The 21,493-nt window shown below is 43.9% G+C and overlaps 2 protein-coding genes across 2 annotated transcripts in view; one reads left to right on the forward strand and one right to left on the reverse strand.

Moving 5' to 3' along the window:
* ddx27 (DEAD (Asp-Glu-Ala-Asp) box polypeptide 27) overlaps positions 1-2,736 on the forward strand; it is a 40,725-nt gene extending 37,989 nt beyond the window's left edge. The window contains exon 21 of the mRNA XM_068000662.1: positions 1,567-2,736. Coding sequence (XP_067856763.1) covers positions 1,567-1,582 — 16 coding nt within the window. The 3' untranslated portion in view covers positions 1,583-2,736. The remainder of the gene's footprint in view (positions 1-1,566) is intronic.
* A 2,718-nt stretch (positions 2,737-5,454) lies between these two features.
* On the reverse strand, positions 5,455-19,719 carry snrpb (small nuclear ribonucleoprotein polypeptides B and B1). The gene is made up of 7 exons (XM_068000663.1): positions 19,600-19,719; positions 17,290-17,441; positions 14,764-14,875; positions 13,506-13,658; positions 10,123-10,252; positions 8,996-9,118; positions 5,455-5,751 (listed from the first exon to the last, which is right to left on the reverse strand). Exons 1-7 carry the CDS (start codon positions 19,600-19,602, stop codon positions 5,714-5,716), a joined length of 711 nt encoding a protein of 236 aa, XP_067856764.1. The 5' UTR covers positions 19,603-19,719; the 3' UTR covers positions 5,455-5,713.
* Between the last annotated feature and the right edge of the window lie 1,774 nt (positions 19,720-21,493).

The raw sequence follows: 21,493 nt of genomic DNA on the forward strand, positions 1-21,493 counted from the left end.
CCCGCGACCTCTACCACCTAGGACAAATGGGAACACCACCACCTGCATTTTCCCCTCCAAGTCACACACCATCCCAACTTGGAAATATATCGCCATTCCTTCATCGTTGCTGGGTCAAAATCCTTGAACTCCCTTCCTAACAGCACAGTGGGAGAACCTTCATCACACGGACTGCAGCAGTTCAAGAAGGCGGCTCACCACCACCTTCTCAAGGGCAATTAGGGATGGGCAATAAATGCTGGCCTAGCCAGCGACGCCCACGTCCCATGAACGAATTTTTAAAAAAACTCCTCTCGGCTTTCTGCAGTATTGAGCTCTTGGTGTCTGACATAAGCTTCCCTTTTTTTTGCAGTATCTTACCCTGTCTGCTCCTTGTCATTAACGCTCAACCTATTTTTAAAAATTTTCTTACCTTCCTCTCCCCTTAATGGTGTTGAGGTACAGTTCCACAGTAGACAGTTATCTTCTGATACCCAACCCAAGTGGGACTTCTGTGGAAGAGTGGCACAAACTGCAGTACCTGATGGGATAAATAGAGCAGTTAAAGGCAGGCAGCTGGCTTGTGCCATGGCTGATGTTTATCTGACACCATTTAAAAGGGATCTCGAGTAAATGGTCAGATTGTTTTTAATTGTGACCCAGAAGCTTTTCCTCTCCCCACCCTCCCCATTGATTGCAGCTCACTTGCTGCTGGATGAATTTAGATAGACGAAATGGCCTTCCCATCCGTATCTATCCTGTGTGATCTTAAACAAAAAGTGAGTTAAAGCAAAAAGTCTTTGACATGGTGCAAGCCGCGGTGGATTTATTCGTTAAACAGATGGTTTCTGAATATTTTTCACTGGAATTTCCACGAGAGGTCTTTCTAATCTGCTGGAAGATTGGTGGAAACAGGTGTGCACCGTTTCTTCGCAATTTCTGCCGATCTTCCGCTGAAGTTACGGTGGGAATGTTACCCATTTGTTTTTAAGTTGTGTTTTTGTGAATTGTTCGCAGCTGCCACTACAGTTGGCTATGTGCCCCATAGGCACAACAACGCTGTTAAAAATTATTGGTACAGTAGCCTAGTACTGGACCAGCAACCCAGAGGTCAAGAGTTGAAAACCCACCATGGCAATTTGTGAATAGAATTCAATAAATAGGGTAATTTGTGGGCTGGCACCAGAAAAATGACCATGAAAGCTGTCGAATCATTGTAAAAACCCAATTGGCCCCTACCTGGTGTGACGTACATGTGACTCTAGTCCTGCACTATGTGGCTGGTTCCTAATGCCCTCAGGACAACTAGGCCGTTAATATTACCTTGTCAGTGTCACCCACATCCCAAGATCAAATAATTAAATAAAAACTGCAATCTTAAGTTTGTCATTTTAAATATTTTTTTAAAAATTGACTGGATCTGTTCTTGGAACTGTGGCTTATTTGCTGTCCAGCACTAAATACTACAGCAATTCTTCTACTTAATGCCTCCTGCTGCCATTGATCATTTCCCTAAAGAATTGGCCATCAGCTGTTTGCATGTGTATGTGATGTACATGTGGACTGAAGAGTGTGCTTGTGTTTCAGGTACAAGAGGAGATGAGCCCTGACAGTAAAGCTACCAGACAGATTTATGAAGCAACTTTTCAAGAGTGAATACTTCAAGTCAGCCTGTAATGTTCAGACATGTGCCTTGTTTTATTAGTGAAACTGATTTATACATCAGACCCTGGGAGAAATGCTATGTAAGAAGTGATTGCTTTATCAATTCATTGAAACAAGTTGAGCACCAAGAACTATGATCACACTCGCCTGGAACTCCACTGGGATTGAGATTTCGCACCTTTTATTATTACAGGTCAAGGGGAAGAATCCCAGTCTCGCAACTTCCATTCCAAAGAAGTCTTACTTGGGTTCAGTTCTTTCTGGTGTAGGTGGGACTCTGCACAATGCAGGGATGTTGCAGTATAATGTGAAACTGTTCTCAATTTTCAGCTGTTCTTTTGTTTAATTCAAACACACCACTTTTTCAGGTATGGGCATTGAGATGCTCTGTAGCTGGCAGTGACACAGGGAATCTCTCTTCTGCTGCCACAAAGAGAGTGGGATTCAGTACAGACCTCCCTCAAGTGGAGCTTCAGCAAAACCTCATGAAATACCTGGCATATTTCTGAACTGATTTTAATTTCAATCCAAATGGTGTAGGAGATACTGTGTTTATACCAGTTTACAGATGTTAAGTGAAACAGCTGCTGGGATAAGGGAAGAGAAAATTGGCCAGACTTTCTTCCAATTGCTATTCAGCAACCCTTTTTGACAGTGTGCATGTGCAGATGGCTGTTGAGGACAGGATCAGGCTTGGCCTTGATGTTCCTTGTGATCAAATGGTCTACTCACATTCACGAGCAAAAAAAGCTAAGGCAAGGTAGCAGAAGATGGCTGGTATATGGAACCATAGCTCAGTAAGGAGGCAACCTGCCTTTGACCAGTATTTTGTATTATATAAACAGACCTCACTTGTCAACTTACCGACAACCTGTTTGCAATATATTGAAAAGAATGAGAAAATTTAAACTGAAAGCCACCATCGAATTGACTGTGATTGTATGGCCTCTGAATTTTTGCAATTAAAGCACTATTCATTGGAGGAATGGGCCCTCATATTCTTGAGTTCTTTGTATATTAACAATAGTGGATATTGTGTTCACATGTGCTGTACTAACCTGACCAGTTTCTGATTAAAGTTAAAGAATTCCACCTTTTGTATCAACAGCTTGCAATTATATAGCATCTTTTAGCATAGCAAAATGTCCCAAAGCACTTTACAGGAGTGTTATCAGAAAAAATTTGACAGGTGATCAAAAGCTTGGTCAAAGAGGTACGTTTTAAGCAGTGTCTTAAAGAGCGAGGTGGAGAGATTTAGGGAGGGAATCCCAGAGCTTAGGGCCTAGGCAGCTGAATCTCCCAGCTGCTCTTGACGTTTTGCAGTGTTTGGGTCTCTCGGTGAAGCAATTTCGAGGATGCGCAAAAGGCCAGAATTGGATGAGCGCAGAGATCTGAGGGTTGTCGGGCTGGAGGACATTACAGAAATAGGGAGGGGCGAGGCCATGGATGAGGAGTGCCAGACTGGGAGCCAATGTAGGCCAGCAAGCACAAGGGTGATGGGTGAACAGGACTTGGTGTGTTAGGATACAGGCAGAAGAGTTTTGGATGAGCTTAAGGTTATGGAGGGTGGAAGACCGGCATTGGAATAGTCGAGTCTGGAGGTAATTAAAGCATAGATGTGGGTTTCTGTAGCAGATGGGCAATATTATGGAAGTGGCATTAAGCGGTCTTGGTGATAGCGGAGGACCCCATATCCTCGAGTCAAAGAGGACACAGGTCGCACACCATTTTAGCAGATTACCAATAAGCAGTAACCAACGATACCCAAAGTTTAAAAAAAATTAAAGGAATACTTGAGGGATGCCAAAATTAAAAGGGATGCAAGAAAGCAGCAAAATCAAAGAGGCCTATAAATGTCAAATAGGAGCACCAAGACAAAGGATCTGAGAGAAGTAAAATTAAGATGGAGGTTATCAATAGTTTACTGTGGAATGTTCACCATGGGCCATCCACATAACAGAAGGATGAAGAGATGCAAAAATTGTTTGAGGAACAAGCTTGATGTTAAGGAATTAGGAAGCAAAGTACAGGAATTTTTGAGGATATGGGGATAGCATTAGAGTCAGTAAATGAACTATCATAGGTCAGCAAAATGGCCAAATCAACATTAAACCACAAGAATGAACAGTTAGTGGGGCTGGAGATCAGTAAATCAGGGACAGATTTGGTGAGGGTAGCCAACGAAATAGATATGGGAATGGATTACGGTTGGGAAAAGAAAACTACAAAGCTATCCATGAAACTACAGTAACCTAGGAATTGTCCAGTGTTGCAGAACAAGATCCTGAAAGAAGACACCTAGAATACCAGACACGACAGCACCGAGCAAGGTGCAGTTAGCAGGTCAGACTGATTGTAGGAGATTCCTTGCTCAGGAAAGTAGAAACCATGCATGTTAAGCCTACAGGATGGTGAGCTCTCTAGATTCAGAATTTCAATACAAATTGGTCAAATTTGCTAGGAGAGATAGTGGAATCAAAAGCGATAGCAAGTTAGAGAAAGAATGAGTTAAACAAAATATGTGAGTGGGCAATGCAATGGCAGATTAAATTTAATACAAATGTAAAGTACTGCAGATAGGGAAGAAAAATGGGCCAAACATATTCTGAATGGTGATGAAATAGCCACAGATGGAGGCAAAACAGACCTTGACATCTTAGCAGACTCTATGTTAAACATGTCCAACCAATGCAGAACAGTAATCAACAGAATGTTAAACTACATAGCCAAGAGTTGAATACAGGTCAGAGGAAATTGTTAACTGTAGTGTGCTGGTCAGACTGAACCTTGAGTACAGTGTCTAGTTCTACTCGCCAAGAAACATGGGAGACATTCAAGTGTTGGGAGTAGTGCAAAGAGTCATGAGGGTGTTCCCTGGTGTCAGGGGTCTAAGAGTGGAGAAACTTGGGCTTTTCAGCCTAGAGAGGGGGCACCTGAGAGGTATCAAGATAATTAAAGGAATGCAGAAGGTAAATCCAAAATACAGCCACAAATTAAACTGACAGTAGGACAAAGAGACAGAATCTACAACACAGAAACAGGCCATTCAGCCTAACTGGTCTACACAAGCCTCTTCCCACCCTGCCCCCGTTTCCTTCTATTCCTTTCTCCCTTATATATACATCAATCCCTTTAAACGTATCAATACTATCTACTTCAAGCACTCCATGTGGTAGCAAATACCAAACCAGTAAACAGTAAATTTAGATCTGATAATCAGGAAATTCTTCTTCACACCTGGAATCATTTAAGAATAATAGATGCAGCAATGGGTCTGTAGTTTCTGGATGAATTAAGATGGGCCTTCCCTCATCTGCACATATCTTGGATTGCTTTAGCAAAGCCAAAGAGCTTCCTCGGTGCTGCTAACTTTTATGGTTTTAATGTCTTTGAGCACCTTGCATGGTGGGGTTGGGTAGGAGGAAAGATACCAGAAGACGACACAGCTTTTGAGAGAAAAAGTAAAAAAAGAGGTACTACGGTGAAGCTTTTTTTTTAAGAATTGCAAAAATCAGCAGGAGAGACTTCAGCCTCCAACATCAGAGTGGAGGGAGCAGTAAACCAATCCTGAGGTGAGGCTTCAGGCTGATGGCCCCATAGACCACGATTTGGACCATTCACTGGGCCCCAAAGCACTGAAATGCCCCCTTAACATTAGAGAAATTGCCTTTTAAAATAAACCTTTGTTTTAGGAATCACAAATATCATTGCTGGTACAAACCGAAACAGTAATTCCACAGTTATCCAAATTTCTCAGTAACATCTATTACGACTTAACTCTGAGGCACCATTATACCAAGATAGTCAGCCTTTCATTTTACCAAAATGTTTTAATAAAAATGTCAAAATATTACAATAAAAAGCAAACACAAATCTTGTCAGACCTACGGTAATGCCAATCTACTGATAAAAATCCCAGAAATTTCAGCGATTGCATTGCAACCACCAGCCATTACAAACGGCAAGATTTGGAAAGTCTTTGCTTAGGACACCACCCCATCACAATGGCCAAACGTTCCCATGCAGTTGGGTGCAGCTAATCAGCCCGGACGTCTTGCTAGTTTTATTTTCACGGCCTTGGTGGACGCATGCCAGGCGGTGGAGGACCTGAAATGGAAACAACGCATTAGACACAGCAGGAGACTTTGTTGTGGTGCAATCCAAAACTAAGCTCTTGCCACTAGGCTTATATTTATTAAAAAAGTAAACAAACACTGAGGCGCGCTGTACACTTGCTGGCAGCTGATACAGCAACCAGCTCCCTGGCCTTCTCCAAGCTTGAGGTGCAAAGAACATGAATGTTGCTACAGTGGGACAGGAAGGAGAAAGAAACAGACTTTGCTTAAAGAAAATCGCAGACATGAACCCCTGTAGGACGTGTGGCAGCAGCACCTCCTGCTCTGTCGCTTATTTCTAAATCGCCATTTCTCTGCTCCCATCTTGCTTTCAGAGATTATAGAATCATAGAAAATTTATGGCAAAGGAGGCCATTTGGCCCATCGTGTTCACGCCGGACGAAAATGAGCCACCCAGCCTAATCCCACTTTCCAGCACTTGGTCCGTAGCCCTATAGGTCACGGCACTTCAGGTGCACATCCAGGTACTTTTCTGCCTCTACCACCCTTTCAGGCAGTGAGTTCCAGACCCCCACCACCATCTGGGTGAAAAAAAATTTCCTCAGCTCCTCTCTAATCCTTCTACCAACCATTTTAAATCTATGCCCTCTGGTTATTGACCTCTCTGCTAAGGGAAATAGGTCCTTCCTATCCACTCTATCTAGGCCCCTCATAATTTTGTACACCTCAATTAAATCACCCCTCAGCCTCCTCTGTTCCAAAGTGAACAACCCCAGCCTATCCAATGTTTCCTCATAACTAAAATTCTCCAGTCCTGGCAACATCCTCGCAAATCTCCTCTGCACCCTCTCTAGTGCAATTACATCCTTCCTGTAATGTGGTGACCAGAACTGTACACAGTACTCAAGCTGTGGCCTGACCAATGTTTTATACAGTTCCAGCATAACCTCCCAGCTTATATTTGTTATTTATATTAATGATTTGGATGAGAATTTAGGAGGCATGGTTAGTAAGTTTGCAGATGACACCAAGATTGGTGGCATTGAGGACAGTGAAGAAGGTTATCTAGGATTGCAACGGGATCTTGATAAATTGGGCCAGTGGGCCGATGAATGGCAGATGGAGTTTAATTTAGATAAGTGAGGTGATGCATTTTGGTAGGTCGAATCGGGCCAGGACCTACTCCGTTAATGATAGGGCGTTGGGGAGAGTTATAGAACAAAGAGATCTAGGAGTACAGGTTCATAGCTCCTTGAAAGTGGAGTCACAGGTGGATAGGGTGGTGAAGAAGGCATTCAGCATGCTTGGTTTCATTGGTCAGAACATTGAATACAGGAGTTGGGATGTCTTGTTGAAGTTGTACAAGACATTAGTAAGGCCACACTTGGAATACTGTGTACAGTTCTGGTCACCCTATTATAGAAAGGATATTATTAAACTAGAAAGAGTGCAGAAAAGATTTACTAGGATGCTACCGGGACTTGATGGTTTGACTTATAGGGAGAGGTTGGATAGACTGAGACTTTTTTCCCTGGAGAGTCGGAGGTTTAGGGATGATCTTATAGAAGTCTACAAAATAATGAGGGGCATAGATAAAGTAGATAGTCAAAATCTTTTCCCAAAGGTAGGGGAGTCTATAACGAGGGGGCATAGATTTAAGGTGAGAGGGGAGAGATACAAAAGGGTCCAGAGGGGCAATTTTTTCACTCAAAGGGTGGTGAGTGTCTGGAACGAGCTGCCAGAGGCAGTAGTAGAGGCGGGTACAATTTTGTCTTTTAAAAAGCATTTGGACAGTTACATGGGTAAGATGGGTATAGAGGGATATGGGCCAAGTGCAGGCAACTGGGACTAGCTTAGTGGTATAAACTGGGCGACATGGACATGTTGGGCCGAAGGGCCTGTTTCCATGTTGTAAACTTCTATGATTCTATTTTATGCCTTGGCTAATAAAGAAAAGTATTCCATGTGCCTTCTTAACCACTTTATCTACCTGTCCTGCTACCTTCAGGGATCTGTGGACATGCACTCCATGGTCCCTCACTTCCTCTTCACCTCTCAGTATCCTCCCATTTATTGTGTATTCCCTTGCCTTGTTAGGCCTCCACAAATGCATTACCTCACACTTCTCTGGATTGAATTCCATTTGCCACTTTTCTGCCCACCTGACCAGTCCACTGATATCTTCCTGCAGTCTACAGCTTTCCTCCTCGCTTTCAACCACACGGCCAATTTTTGTATCATCTGCAAACTTCTTAATCATGCTCCCTACATTTAAGTCCAAATCAGTAATATATATCTCAAAAAGCACGGGACCTAGTATGAGCCCTGAGGAACCCTACTGGAAACAGCCTTCCAGATACAAAAACATCGACCATTACCCTTTGCTTCCTGCCACTGAGCCAATTTTGGATCCCATGGGCTTGTACTTTTTTTTAAACCAGTCTGCCATGTGGGACCTTGTCAAAAGCCTGGCTAAAATCCATGTAGACCACATCAAATGCACTACCCTCATCGACCCTCCTTGTTACCTCCTCAAAAAATTCAAACAAGTTAGTCAGACACGACCTACATCCATTACTAGGATGTGCCTACAGTGAGATGCATTGAGAGGGTCAGGAAGAGGTTTGCTGCTGTAATTCTGAGCTGGCAAGTCTTAAAGATCTTCTGGCATAGTTCCCTTTCAGAATACATTCAGCTACATCCATTACGCACATGTGTTACTGACATTTGCTACTAATGAAAATTACCCATTGGGGAAGAACTTCACCCACTAGCACAGTTCAGTAGTGACAGAGTATCTAACAAACAACTGTTCATACTACTGGTGTGGGAGGAGGGCTTCTGAAACTGGCTTTATGAACTTTTTAAAAAATACATTACTTCTTGGGATGTGGACGACACAAGCAAGACAGTGTTTATTGCCCATCCAGTTGCCTCGAGGACAACAATAGTTAACCACAGTGTGGGACTGGAGTCACACGTAGGCCAGAACTAGGAGTGACAGGCTCCCTTCCACGAAAAGCATTAGTGAACTAGTTGGGTCTTTTAATGACAATCCGGCCGTTATCATGGTCATTTTCTGGTGCTAGCCCACAAGTTACCAGATTGAGCTCAATTTCACCACTTGCCACGGTGGGGTTTGATACAGTACCTGAGAGAGAGATTAAGTATGAATACATTTATATATCAGTCTGTGGCTAATAATCTCAAAATTGTACAAACCAGTATTCAAACCCCGTATCCAACATCCATCCCTCTCTCACTCAAACACTCACCTCGCATTCCTGGTGGTGGGGGTCTCATTCCTGGTGGCATTCCCATTGGTGCTCCTCGTCCAGGAGGCATTCCCATCGGTGGACCCATAGGTGGCCTCATACCAGGAGGAGGGCCCATCATACCTGCAAATCCATTAAAACCATGATCAATGTCTGAGCACACAAGCACAACACTTGTGAAATCATGAGCTAAAAACCTCCAGCCACTCCCTCCTTTCCTGAAGTTACTGGCTCACTGCTATGGAGCAATCACAGGGCACGCCCCGCTGCTCCACACAAGCGGTCACTATGCACAGTTGAGCCTCAACAAAGGTCAGCAATCACGGAGGCATCAAAGCCAAGCCCAATCCTGCCTGATGATGCACCTCCAGTAGGGGACAACAATCAGCAGCGAGAACACTGGCCAATACCCCCCCCCTAGCAAATTCCAAATCAGGCACGGAGACCAATCATAGAGCCCTACTGCTATTCTAGCTGAAACTAGCTAACTCAGCAGAGTGGGGATCAAACCATAGCTCTCTGCTCTCCAAGAGCTACTCACAACCCTCAGGGTGGCTGGGGGGTGGGGGGGTGGGGAAGGGGAAACAGAGAAGCCCTGAATATTTAGTTCCTAATAATGCAGCTTCGTACAACACAAGATTAAAGCTTCATTGTGTACACCACACACACACAATCATGTGCTGAACTAATCTACAATAAATCTGAAAGTTATGAACATTAGTGCGTCAGAAATTAACAGTCCTTCATTAACAGTGTAGAGTTACTGCTTCAAACCTTTCTATTTTGCTCAACTTATAAACCAGCTACTAGGTGATTCCGATACTATACCAGCTGGATGCAGGATTTTTATTTTATTTCTGCCGTCTAGGGAAAGTAGGGGTTCCCTGGCTGCTCGATTATATCTCCTGCTACATCAATCAAGCAGCAGGGAGAAAAAGAGGGAAAGTTGAAATAATGGAATAGAAAAGGAAAGCCAACAACTGGACCCTGGAAGTGTCTCACCGTACACTCCACAACACTGTACTGAACAGGCAGTTTCCTATTACGCCATCTCTAGTATGCCCCGCCGAATGGCAGATAACTGATCACCGCAGTCTCACATTATTGCCGTTGTGTGAAGTTCTCACCTGGTGGAGGTGCTCCTCGCCCCATTGGCGGTGGGCCTCCACGGCCTGCTGCATACTGTTGAGGTGCTGCTGCGATACTGGACGTGACTGCAGCTGCTGCAACAGTTCCACGTGCTTGGGGTGTCATCACCTATTTACATCAGCATAAACAGCATCAATAGACACATGGACTCTTGACTAAAGTAAATACGGTATCTATAACGTGCCAAATTTGCCATATTTGGGCATCACCATTCTGTGACAAACAGCCACCGCTGCAGCTGCGCACATCTGTCACTAGATGAGCCCTCATAAGCTCCAGACCCCCATATCTGCACCTACAGCTCATTAATGCACTCCAAGGGAAATTTGATCTGTCCCGACTTTCCACAGGCAGAGTCACAGGAGATCCACCAGTGTGAGGAAATTGTACAAAAGGTGCTGGCAGCCCCGGGTTACTGTTAATTTTGTTTTGACACATTTGCAGTAAATATAAATGCACAAAAATACCACTGGCAGCAAAAATTTCTCCAGCAGAGTATACTAGACGATGGTGTTATGTAAATTAATACAGTACATGAAGAATTATGCACACATTCACTATTTAGGGGTATGTTAAAACACATACAATTCTTCTTCCCTATAGGTACACATTAGGAACATAGGAACAGGAGTAGGCCATTCAGCCCCTCGTGCCTGCTCCGCCATTTGATAAGATCATGGCTGATCTGTGATCTAACTCCATATACCTGCCTTTGGCCCATATCCCCTAATACCTTTGGTTGCCAAAAAGCTATCTATCTCAGATTTAAATTTAGCAATTGAGCTAGTATTTGTGAGATTCACATAACTATACAAGTGTTAAATCAATACGACTGATTTGCCATCAAAATCAGTCGGGGCAGACATGCTCCTGCACACACCACTAATTAATGATCTCAAAGTAAAGGATCCCTTGGGAAGCATTGATTATAACATGATAGAATTTCACATCCAGTTTGAGAGCGAGGATCTTGGGTCTGAAACTACTGTATTAAACTTAAATCAGGGCAATTATAAAGGAATGAGGGTGGAATTGGCTAAAGTGGACTGGGTAAACAGATTAGATGGTATGATGGTGGATACGCAGTGGCAATCATTTAAAAAGATATTTTATGACTCGCAACAAAAATATATCTCTGTGAGGAGGAAAGACTCCACAAAAAGCGTGAACCAACCATGGCTAACTAAGAAGGATGGTATCAGTTTAAAAGAAAAAGCATACAACATGGCAAAGATTACTGGTAAGCCCAAAGATTGGGAAAACTTTAAAAACCAGCAAAGGATGGCTAAAAGAATAATAAAGAAGGAGAAAATAAATTATGAGAGTAAACTAGCAAGAAATATAAAAACTGACAGTAAAAGCTTCTACAAGTATGTAAAAAGGAAGAGGGTAGCTAAACTAAACATTGGTCCTTTAGAGGATGAGACTGGGGAAATAATAATGGAAAACAAGGAAATGGCAGAGGAATTGAACAGATATTTTGTATCTGTCTTCACAGAAGGAGACACTAATAACATATCAATAATAGTAGAAAATCAAGGGGCAAAGGGGAGGGAGGAATTAAAAACAATCACTATCACTAGAGAAAAAGTACTTGGTAATCTAATGGGTCTAAAGGCTGACATGTCCCCCTGGACCTGATGGCTTGTATTCGAGGGTCTTAAAGGAAGTGGCTACAGAGATAGTGGATGCGTTGGTTGTAATCGTCCAGAATTCACTAGATGCTGGAAAGGTCCCAGCGGATTGGAAAACCGCAAATGTAACACCCCTATTCAAGAAGGGAGTGAGACGGAAAGCAGGTAACTATAGACCAGTTAGCCTAACATCTGTCATTGGGAAAATGCTAGAATCCATTATTAAGGAAGTAGTAACAGGACATTTGGAGACTCATAATACAATCAAGGAGAGTCAACATGGTTTTGTGAAGGGGAAATCATGTCTGACAAATTTATTAGAGTTCTTTGAAGAAGTAACGGGCAGGGTGGATAAAGGGGAACCAATGGATGCAGTATATTTGGATTTCCAAAAGGCATTTGATAAGGTGCAACATAAAAGATTGCTGCACAATATAAGAGCTCATGGTGTTGGGGGTAATATACTGGCATGGATAGAGGATTGGCTAACTAACAGAAAACAAAGAGTTGGGATAAAAGGGTCATTTTCAAAATGGCAATCTGTAACTACTGGGGTGCCTAACGGATTAGTGCTGGGCCTCAACTATTTACAATATATATCAATGACTTGGATGAAGGAACAGTGTCTTGTGGCCAAATTTGCTAATGATACAAAGATAGGTGGAAAAGCAAGTTGTGACGAGAACACAAAGTGTCTGCAAGGGATATTGACAGGTTAAGCGAATGGGCAAAAATTTGGCAGATGGAATATAATGTGGGAAAATGTGAAGTCGTCCACTTTGGGAGGAAAAATAAAAAAGCAAAATATTATTTGAATGGAGAAATACTACGGTGGAGGGATCTGGGTGTCCTCGTCCTTGAAACACAAAAAGTCAACATACAGGTGCAGCAGGTAATCCGGAAGGCAAATGGAATGTTGGCCTTTATTTCTAGGGGGATGGAGTATAAAAGCAGGGAAGTCATGCTACAACTGTACAGGGTGCTGGTGAAACCACACCTGGAGTACTGTGTACAGTTCTGGTGCCCTTATTTAAGGAAGGACATACTTTCATTGGAGGCAGTTCAGAGCATGTTCACTAGGTTGATTCCGGGAATGGAAGGGTTGTCTTATGAGGAAAGATTGAACAGGTTGGGTCTATACTCACTGGAGTTTAGAAGAATGAGAGGAGATCTTATTGAAACATACAACATTCTGAAGGGACTCGATAGGGTAGATGCTGAGAGGATGTTACCCCTCATGGGGGAATCTAAAACTAGGGGGCATAGTCTCAGAAAAAGTGGTCGCCTGTTTAAGATGGAAATGAGGAGGAATTTTTTCTCCCAGAGGGTTGCAAATCTTTGGAATTCTTTACCTCAAAAAGCTGTGGAGGCTGAGTCACTGAATATATTCAAGGCTGAGTTAGACACATTTTTGATCAGCAAAGGAGTCAAAGGATATGGGGAAAGGGCAGGAAGGTAGAGTTGAGGTAAAAATCAGAACAGCCATGACCTCATTAAATGGTGGAGCAGGCTCAACGGGCCGAATGGCCTACTCCTGCTCCTATCGCTTATGGTCTTAAGGTCACTAGACATTCAGATCCTTTTATGTTAGAGACACAAAAGTCTTAAAGTAAGTTGTTTACTGTAATGCACACTGGTGTCTTATAATCTGGGTACAGTCCTGTTGAGCAGAATTAAAGCATTGCAGCATAGGGATGACAGAAAAGGACAGTCAGAAAGATTCTCACCTGCTGAGATGGTCCTCCCACACCTCGGACAGGGCCCGCTAACCCAGCTGGGGCCTGTGGCATCGGTGCTCCAGCAGGGACGCCTCGACCTGCTGCCCGGCCAATACCAGGACCTCCGGCTGCACCAGCAAGAGGCACGCGAGCAATTCCAGTCTGCAATTAGAAAGGCAGAGCAAGTGATCCAAGAAATCTACACAGCAATGAAACAGCTACAAAAGATTACTGAACGACAGAGAGAATATTACCTTCAATCCCTCCCCACCAGATCATCCTAGGCTACACACCCTCTCTGGCAGAAATGGCAGGATGAATAACATACTCCCACGTAATCTGTCCAATATCAGTGCTTTACTGCCAGGATAGACAGCCACTGTTGCTTCCCAATCTGACCCTAAGATGCAAGGGCATCCACCTCAACTGCATTTTATATGGCACCCATGCCACAATAAACCACCCCAGCTCACTCCTGAAGCAATGCTACACTCTACCGGCGTTCTGACCCATGGTGACCATCAAAGACAGCCACTGAAATTCTTTAATCTCGCTAGCAAAAGGGACTTTGTTGCTTTTTTCTGTGGTATTTTAGACTCAAGCAAAAATAGCTCTGTATCAAGGTATAGCTGTAGCTTGGTAGCTCAGATGTACGTAACCCGGCCAGTATTTTAACATTTTATTTTAAAAGTATTTCCCAACAACCGACTTCCACCATTTCACTTCAGTAACATCGTCCCATATTGGTATCACACGAGGGAAAGGGCCACTGATTTGCAGTCGTAAACAAGATGTTACAAACGCATCACCCACAAGCTAACTGAACTACTGCAAAGCAATAGATTAATGAAATAAACATCTTCCATTTAGATCATGGGCCCAACTTTTATGTAGCTCACTTTCAATAACCTCAGCACTGTATATGGACAGTCAAATGTCACTGTGTGACTGGGTCGGTGCAAGAGTACAACCTGTCCTGCCCTCTCCCTATAGCCATTTATCTTCCTCTGTTTCACATATTTATGCAATGTTCCTTTAAAAGGAACGATGGCATCTGCCTCAACCACTTCTTGCAGCAAATCATTCTATTTCCTAACCTCGCCACTGAATTCAATACGATACCATTGTACCATGCCACTAAAAAGATAGGAAACCAAATGCTCGGAATTCCAAGTTGAACAGTTTCTTAAAAAAGGGGGAATAATTCTTAACTGATTTTGTCAGAACCATCCAATCCCCAGGGCCTCCGCTAAATCCAGACACTTACGTCTTTGGGAGGAGGTCCTTCCACGGTCATGGAAACCAAGGTTTCTCCTCGAAGCAAGACCAGTCCAAGAACACGCTTCTCCTCCCGCTCGGGCTGCTTGGAGTTCTTTGGCCTTGTTTGGAATAAAGAATTAGTTTTTGCACCCAGTTATCGGATCACAGGTTAAACTGTCATCTCAGCACTTTACCACAGTTTAAGCAAGGTTATGCCTTCAATTACATCGAACCATATCTTAACTGACCAAATAGAATCACCTCTCTTCTGCTCTGTAAGGGATATGCAGGAATGAGACTGCCCTTGAAATACTGAGACATTGGGTTTACAGGAGTCCTAGGACCAACCCCCCACAAATGATAATAAACAGTATGAATCCTTACATGGTGCTTGCATTTTAGTCAGGCCAAGCAGAAGTGAAATATTTCCCCAGTGGAGACACAAGTCATTCTCATAAGAATCCCAGCAGCCAGTTAGGGAGTTCTACAGGAACTAAACAGGAAAGATTACAACTAAGATGCACTTATGAAGCACAGTACTAAGGCACTGATCTGGGTGCTCATTATTTGAAAAGTCATGTGCGGATAGCCACACGTCTAGCTTGGAATTTTTTTATTCGTTCACGGGATGTGGGCATCGCTGGCCAGGCTAGCATTTATTGCCCATGAGAAGGTGGTGGTGAGCTGCCTTCTTGAACCGCTGCAGTCCTTGTGGTGAAGGTTCTCCCACAGTGCTGTTAGGTAGGGAGTTCCAGGATTTTGACCCAGCGATGATGAAGGAACGGCAATATATTTCCAAGTCGGGATGGTGTGTGACTTGGAGGGGAACGTGCAGGTGGTGTTGTTCCCATATGCCTGCTGCCCTTGTGCTTCTAGGTGGTAGAGGTCACGGGTTTGGGAGGTGCTGTTGAAGAAGCCTGGGCGAGTTGCTGCAGTGCAGCCTGTGGATGGTACACACTGCAGCCACTGTACGCCGCTGGTGAAGGGGGTGAATGTTTAGGGTGGTGGATGGGGTGTCAATCAAGCGGGCTGCTTTTTCCCTGGATGGTGTCAAGCTTCTTGAGTGTTGTTGGAGCTGCACTCATCCAGGCAAGTGGAGAGTATTCCAACACATTCCTGACTTGTGCCTTGTAGATGGTGGAAAGGCTTTAGGGAGTCAGGAGGTGAGTCACTCGCCGCAGAATACCCAGCCTCTGACCTGCAAGTCAAAAGGTGCCCTTAAAGGCACGTGTAATTTTAGAAGTGCGTTGACTAATGCTCTATAGGACTCAGACATTCATCTCAATAGCTTTAGGTGAGAAGTAATACCACTGAACAGGGCACTAATGTACATCTACTTCACTGACATACATTAAAATTCAATCACTGGTTTAGAACCAAACCACTTCAATGTAAATAATCCTGTGTCACCTTATTGCAAATAATTGTAAATTGGTGAATGCAACAAAAAAAGCAAATTAGAAGGAAACAGATTTCTAGCAATTACGAATGACTCATTTCTGGCAAGTAATTAGTTCTGGAGGGTAGAAATTAGGTAACATGGGGAGGATAATCTGTTTTCTCAAAAGAAAACAATGGCAGAAATAGACTGAATTCTGCAGTGAGTTAGGAGCAATGTAAGAACATAAGCAATAGGAGCAGGAGTAGGCCATACAGCTGTCGAGCCTGCTCCGCCAACAGGCTCATGGCTGATCATCTACCTCAACTCCACATTCCCGCCGTATCCCCCTTCTTCTCTTAGTGTCCAAATATCCATCAATCTGTCTTGAATATACTCAACGACTGAGCATCCACAGCCCTCTGGGAGAATTCCAAAGATTCACAACCCTCAGAGAAGAAATGTTTCCGCATCTCTGTCCTAAATGGCCGACCCCTTATCTTGAGACTATGACCCCTAGTTTTAGACTCTCAAGCCAGGGGAAACAGCCTCTCAGCATCTACCCTGTCAAGCCCTCTAAGAATTTTATACGTTTCAATGAGATCACCTCTCATTCTTCTAAACCCCAGAGAACATAGGCCCAATCTACTCAATCCCTCCTCAAAGAACAACCCTCTCATCCCAGGAATCAATCTAGTGAACTGTCGTTGCACTCCCTCTAGGGCAAGTCTATCCGTCCTTAGGTAAGGAGACCAATAGTGTAAACAATACTCCAGGTGTGGTCTCACCAGAGCCCTATATAATTGCAGCAAGACCTCCTTACTCTTATACTCCAACCCCATTGCAATAAAGGCTAAATGTACTTTGTAATCTTTTCTTTTTAAAGTCCCAATACTGATAAAGTAACTCTAAACGCTCTGGCCTAGGGCTTCAAAACTGGAAACAAAATGACAAGGCCCAGTGTGACATACTGCTGCAGTTCATAATGGCTGACATCTCCATGCTACATAAAAACAAGGGATGTCTCACAGAATATACTTAGTGATGCAGGTAGCACCACAAAGCCAGATCGCAGCTACAGATTTGTTGTGCAGCAAATATTCTACCCTGTCCTTAAAGTAATTTATGATCTACAGACTTAAAAGCCTTTCTTACTTTATCTTCCTGAACTCATCACAGTCACACAGGATAAGGTTCATGTGTTTGTCGAAAGCTTTGAAGGTTCCAATGAAGATGCGCCCGTCCTGAAGGATGCATCTCATTCTGTAGTCGATATGCTGAAGCATCTTACTGCTCTTACCCACCGTCTGAGGAGAGAGAAATAATTTTAAAAATCACACCCAATGCTCCAACTGAACTTCAGTCCAGTCAATCCAACGATCTTCTGACTGTTAAGCACATCACCCAACCATTATTATTTGATTTCTCAGTAGCTCAGTTTGGAGACTCAAACATATTGATGGATTTCCACATAGTTTATATACCCAGCTGACCAAGATTACCTCTTGATTCACATCTCAGTTAAAAAAAAACAAAGCAAAGTCAGTCACCTAATGTTCAAACCTAACAGTTCTACTGCAGGATCACTTTATCTTAAAACTAAATAAAAAGTACTTACCTTCAGCTTTAAAAAAGTACTTACCTTCGGCTTAAACTCTTACAACATAGTATGCACAGAGAAGTCTGTCTACCCTCAATTACAGACCATCTCCACATCATGTTAATCCATTAAAGGTACTATATAAATGCAAGCTGTGGTTATACTCCACGCAGTCTCACATTCACCCACATTTTCACAATACAATTCCAGGGCTTGCTATTAGAAATATTAATCAAGTGGGTGAGGGTGGTACAGTAAATTAGCAGAGGAGAGAGAAATAATTTTTAAAAATCACACCCAATGCTCCAACTGAACTTCAGTCCAGTCAATCCAACGATCTTCTGACTGTTAAGCATCATCACCCAACCATTACTATTTGATTTCTCATTTCACCCAAGACCCGAGTGTGAAGTGCAACCTAGACTAACATGATGAAAGTTTCCTAACAAATACAAGGACCCCCAAATTAAATGAGGCAACCAGTGCATTTACACTACAAGCTTGATTTTGGCACAAATCAGCTTCTTTTTGTACCAATGCTAAATCTGGAGTTAGAACCCAACCTGACTCTGAGGCAAAGCAGAGTGAAATTCCCTTTTCTAGGTCAGGCCCTGACTTTGAATTTAGGATGCATTTACACTAATTGTACCACTGAGGCACCCCTACAGTCATAGTGTGAATGTACCCTCAGCCAGTCTCAACCCTCTCCCTATGAAGCAAGAGCCAAACACGCAAAACACCTCACAATTCACTAAATTGACAGCATCACAAAGATAGCTGGTGTGGAAAATGAAAAATTCCCATTGATGCATGGGAGTGGAGGTTAAGGCATTTTATGAGCAGAATTGTGAGCGGCTTTACTGCCCCTCAAACCTGCAGGATTCCTGATCTGGGAGAGCTCAAGGCTGACACTGTCAGAGAGAAAACTACTGCCATCTCAGGAAGACATTGTGCTCTGAAATTTAGTCAAGGGCTTCAGCTCCACTCACCATAGATCTTAAAATGTTTTTAAAACTCTTGCAATGCAGTAAATTGATATAAAATATAGACACCACCTGTTTTTTGGTCTCAAACAATAAAAACAAGCTTTTACATGAAAGTATCTTGGGTGGTACTTGATATTCTTGTCCTGGGAATACAACTCTGACAAATGCACTTATTTTATTTCCTACTGCACAAGGAAGTCTCAGTCCCAGACGATATTACTACTCTTCCTTCAGCTGGTCAGCTACAAATGGGCTTCCCTGGGGAGACTCAGGGCATTATCAGTAGGTTATCTACAACAGTAAGGATCAATATAATTCTGGAAAAGGGGGAAATTCTGGAAAAACACAGATCAGAAACGACCAGGTTTAACATTTCAAATGACACCCATCATCAGATGGAAGTTAGGCTGGGGAATCTCTACTCAGAATCAGCCTGTCCTTTCTCTTTCAGATGCTGACTGGTTAATTGTTTTTGCTACATCTCAGTCTCAACAAATAATCATTACTCGAAAATTGGTCAAGTTCAAATGAATGAAGAACGCCAACAAACTCCAGGCCCGGAGAGAAACTGAACAATCTCCCACCGCGGCCGTGATTAGGGCTTGGTGCTGGTTTTAAACCCTCCAGTGTTACACAGGGTGCATAATTCGAACGACAGAAGTGACTTAGTTTAAACCCAGGCCCTCTCGGTTTTAAACCCTTTCTCCCTGGCAGCTACCTTAGAAGCCCGACGACCAGGCCGCGGTCTGGCGGGAACCCGTTAAGAGCCCTCCCTTAAAAAAAAACCCTAACCTGCCGGCCATCTCAGCCGGCTTTCTGTTAAATATACAATCGGCGTCACTCATTAAAGACCCGGGCTTAGGTATCGAGCCTCCTTACCATGATTGCGGGCAGGATGGGCGCACAACCCGACGGATTACAGAAGAAAAAATATTCCTGCGAACGGCCGCAGGTAGAAAGCCGCGCGACGCAATCTGCGAAAACCGGAAGCCCTCGGACGACTCGCGCAGGCGCGCAGGCGCTACTATCCAACGGAATCTCCGCGCGGAGCAGCGTGGGATACTGGCGAGCGGGGGTCGGAGGAATGGAATCGATAAAGTGAACGTGTAAAGGAGCGGGGTGCGGGGGTGAGGGAACGACATGTACTGCTGTTCCGGATAACAGGGGAGCTTTGGGTTTGAGGGAAGACGGTGCTAATAATAAGAGGGAGACATTGAAGAAGAGAGGCACCAGTTTACGCTGCAGCTGGAGGATCCCGTTGCCATGGAAACGCAAGTCTCCGGGTAGTGTTCAGGCAGATCAGTGCCACTTATCTGATTAATGTGGAGATGCCGGTGATGGACTGGGGTTGACAATTGTAAACAATTTTACAACACCAAGTTATAGTCCAGCAATTTTATTTTAAATTCACAAGCTTTCGGAGGCTTCCCCCTTCCTCAGGTGAACGATGTGAAAATGAAATCCTCGAAATGAAATCGCATTTATAATTCACAGAACAATGCTTGGTGAGTACAGACAGTTTTTTCAACTGCCCGTTGCCAAGGCAATCAGTGTGCAGACAGACAGGTGTTACCTGCCAGGTCTCACAGAATATACAAATCACCAAAAAAAAAACAACAAACAAAAAAAAACAGATAGAGAGGTAGAAACATAGAAAAGACAGCAACTGACCCGTTATATTAAAAACAGATAACATTTGTTCGCTGGTGGGGTAACGTGTAGCGTGACATGAACCCAAGATCCCGGTTGAGGCCGTCCTCATGGGTGCGGAACTTGGCTATCAATTTCTGCTCGACGATTTTGCGTTGTCGTGTGTCTCGAAGGCCGCCTTGGAGAACGCTTACCCGAAGGTCGGTGGATGAATGTCCATGACTGCTGAAGTGTTCCCCGACTGGGAGGGAACCCTCCTGTTTGGCGATTGTTGCGCGGTGTCCGTTCATCCGTTGTCGCAGCGTCTGCATGGTCTCGCCAATGTACCATGCTCTGGGGCATCCTTTCCTGCAACGTATGAGGTAGACAACGTTGGCCGAGTCACAGGAGTATGAACCATGCACCTGGTGAGTGGTGTCCTCTCGTGTGATGGTGGTATCTGTGTCGATGATCTGGCATGTCTTGCAGAGGTTACCGTGGCAGGGTTGTGTGGTGTCGTGGACGCTGTTCTCTTGAAAGCTAGGTAATTTGCTGCGAACGATGGTCTGTTTGAGGTTGGGTGGCTGTTTAAAGGCGAGTAGTGGAGGTGTGGGGATGGCCATAGCGAGGTGTTTGTCCTCATTGATGACATGTTGAAGGCTGCGGAGAACATGGCGTAGTTTCTCCGCTCCGGGGAAGTACTGGACGACAAAGGGTACTCTGTTGGTTGCGTCCCGTGTTAGTCTCCTGAGGAGGTCTATGCGATTTTTTGCTGTGGCCCGTCGGAACTGTCGATCGATGAGTCGAGCGTCATATCCCGTTCTTACTAGGGCGTCTCATCCGTTTCATCCTGGATCACAATGTCTTCACCTTCGATAACCAGTTCTTTACCCAAACACACGGAACAGCCATGGGGACCAAATTCGCACCCCAATACGCCAACATTTTCATGCACAAGTTCGAGCAGGACTTCTTCACTGCACAAGACCTCCAACCAACACTATACACCAGATACATCGACGACATTTTCTTTCTATGGACCCACGGCAAGGAATCACTAAAGAGACTACACGATAACATCAACAAGTTCCATCCCACCATCAAGCTCACCATGGACTACTCCTCAGAATCAGTTTCTTTCTTG

This window comes from Heptranchias perlo, chromosome 19 (assembly GCF_035084215.1).
Source record: "Heptranchias perlo isolate sHepPer1 chromosome 19, sHepPer1.hap1, whole genome shotgun sequence".
In the NCBI taxonomy this organism is placed as follows: domain Eukaryota; kingdom Metazoa; phylum Chordata; class Chondrichthyes; order Hexanchiformes; family Hexanchidae; genus Heptranchias; species Heptranchias perlo.

Bases quoted from the DNA above. Each gene is read 5' to 3' on its own strand.
- snrpb (XM_068000663.1), bottom strand. The intron at 13,659-14,763 runs GTAAGTGTCTGG...TTCTAATTGCAG, and splicing joins AAGGACCTCCTCCCAAAGAC to ACTGGAATTGCTCGCGTGCC. The intron at 10,253-13,505 runs GTGAGAATCTTT...TGATGTAAATAG, and splicing joins TGGGAGGACCATCTCAGCAG to GTGATGACACCCCAAGCACG.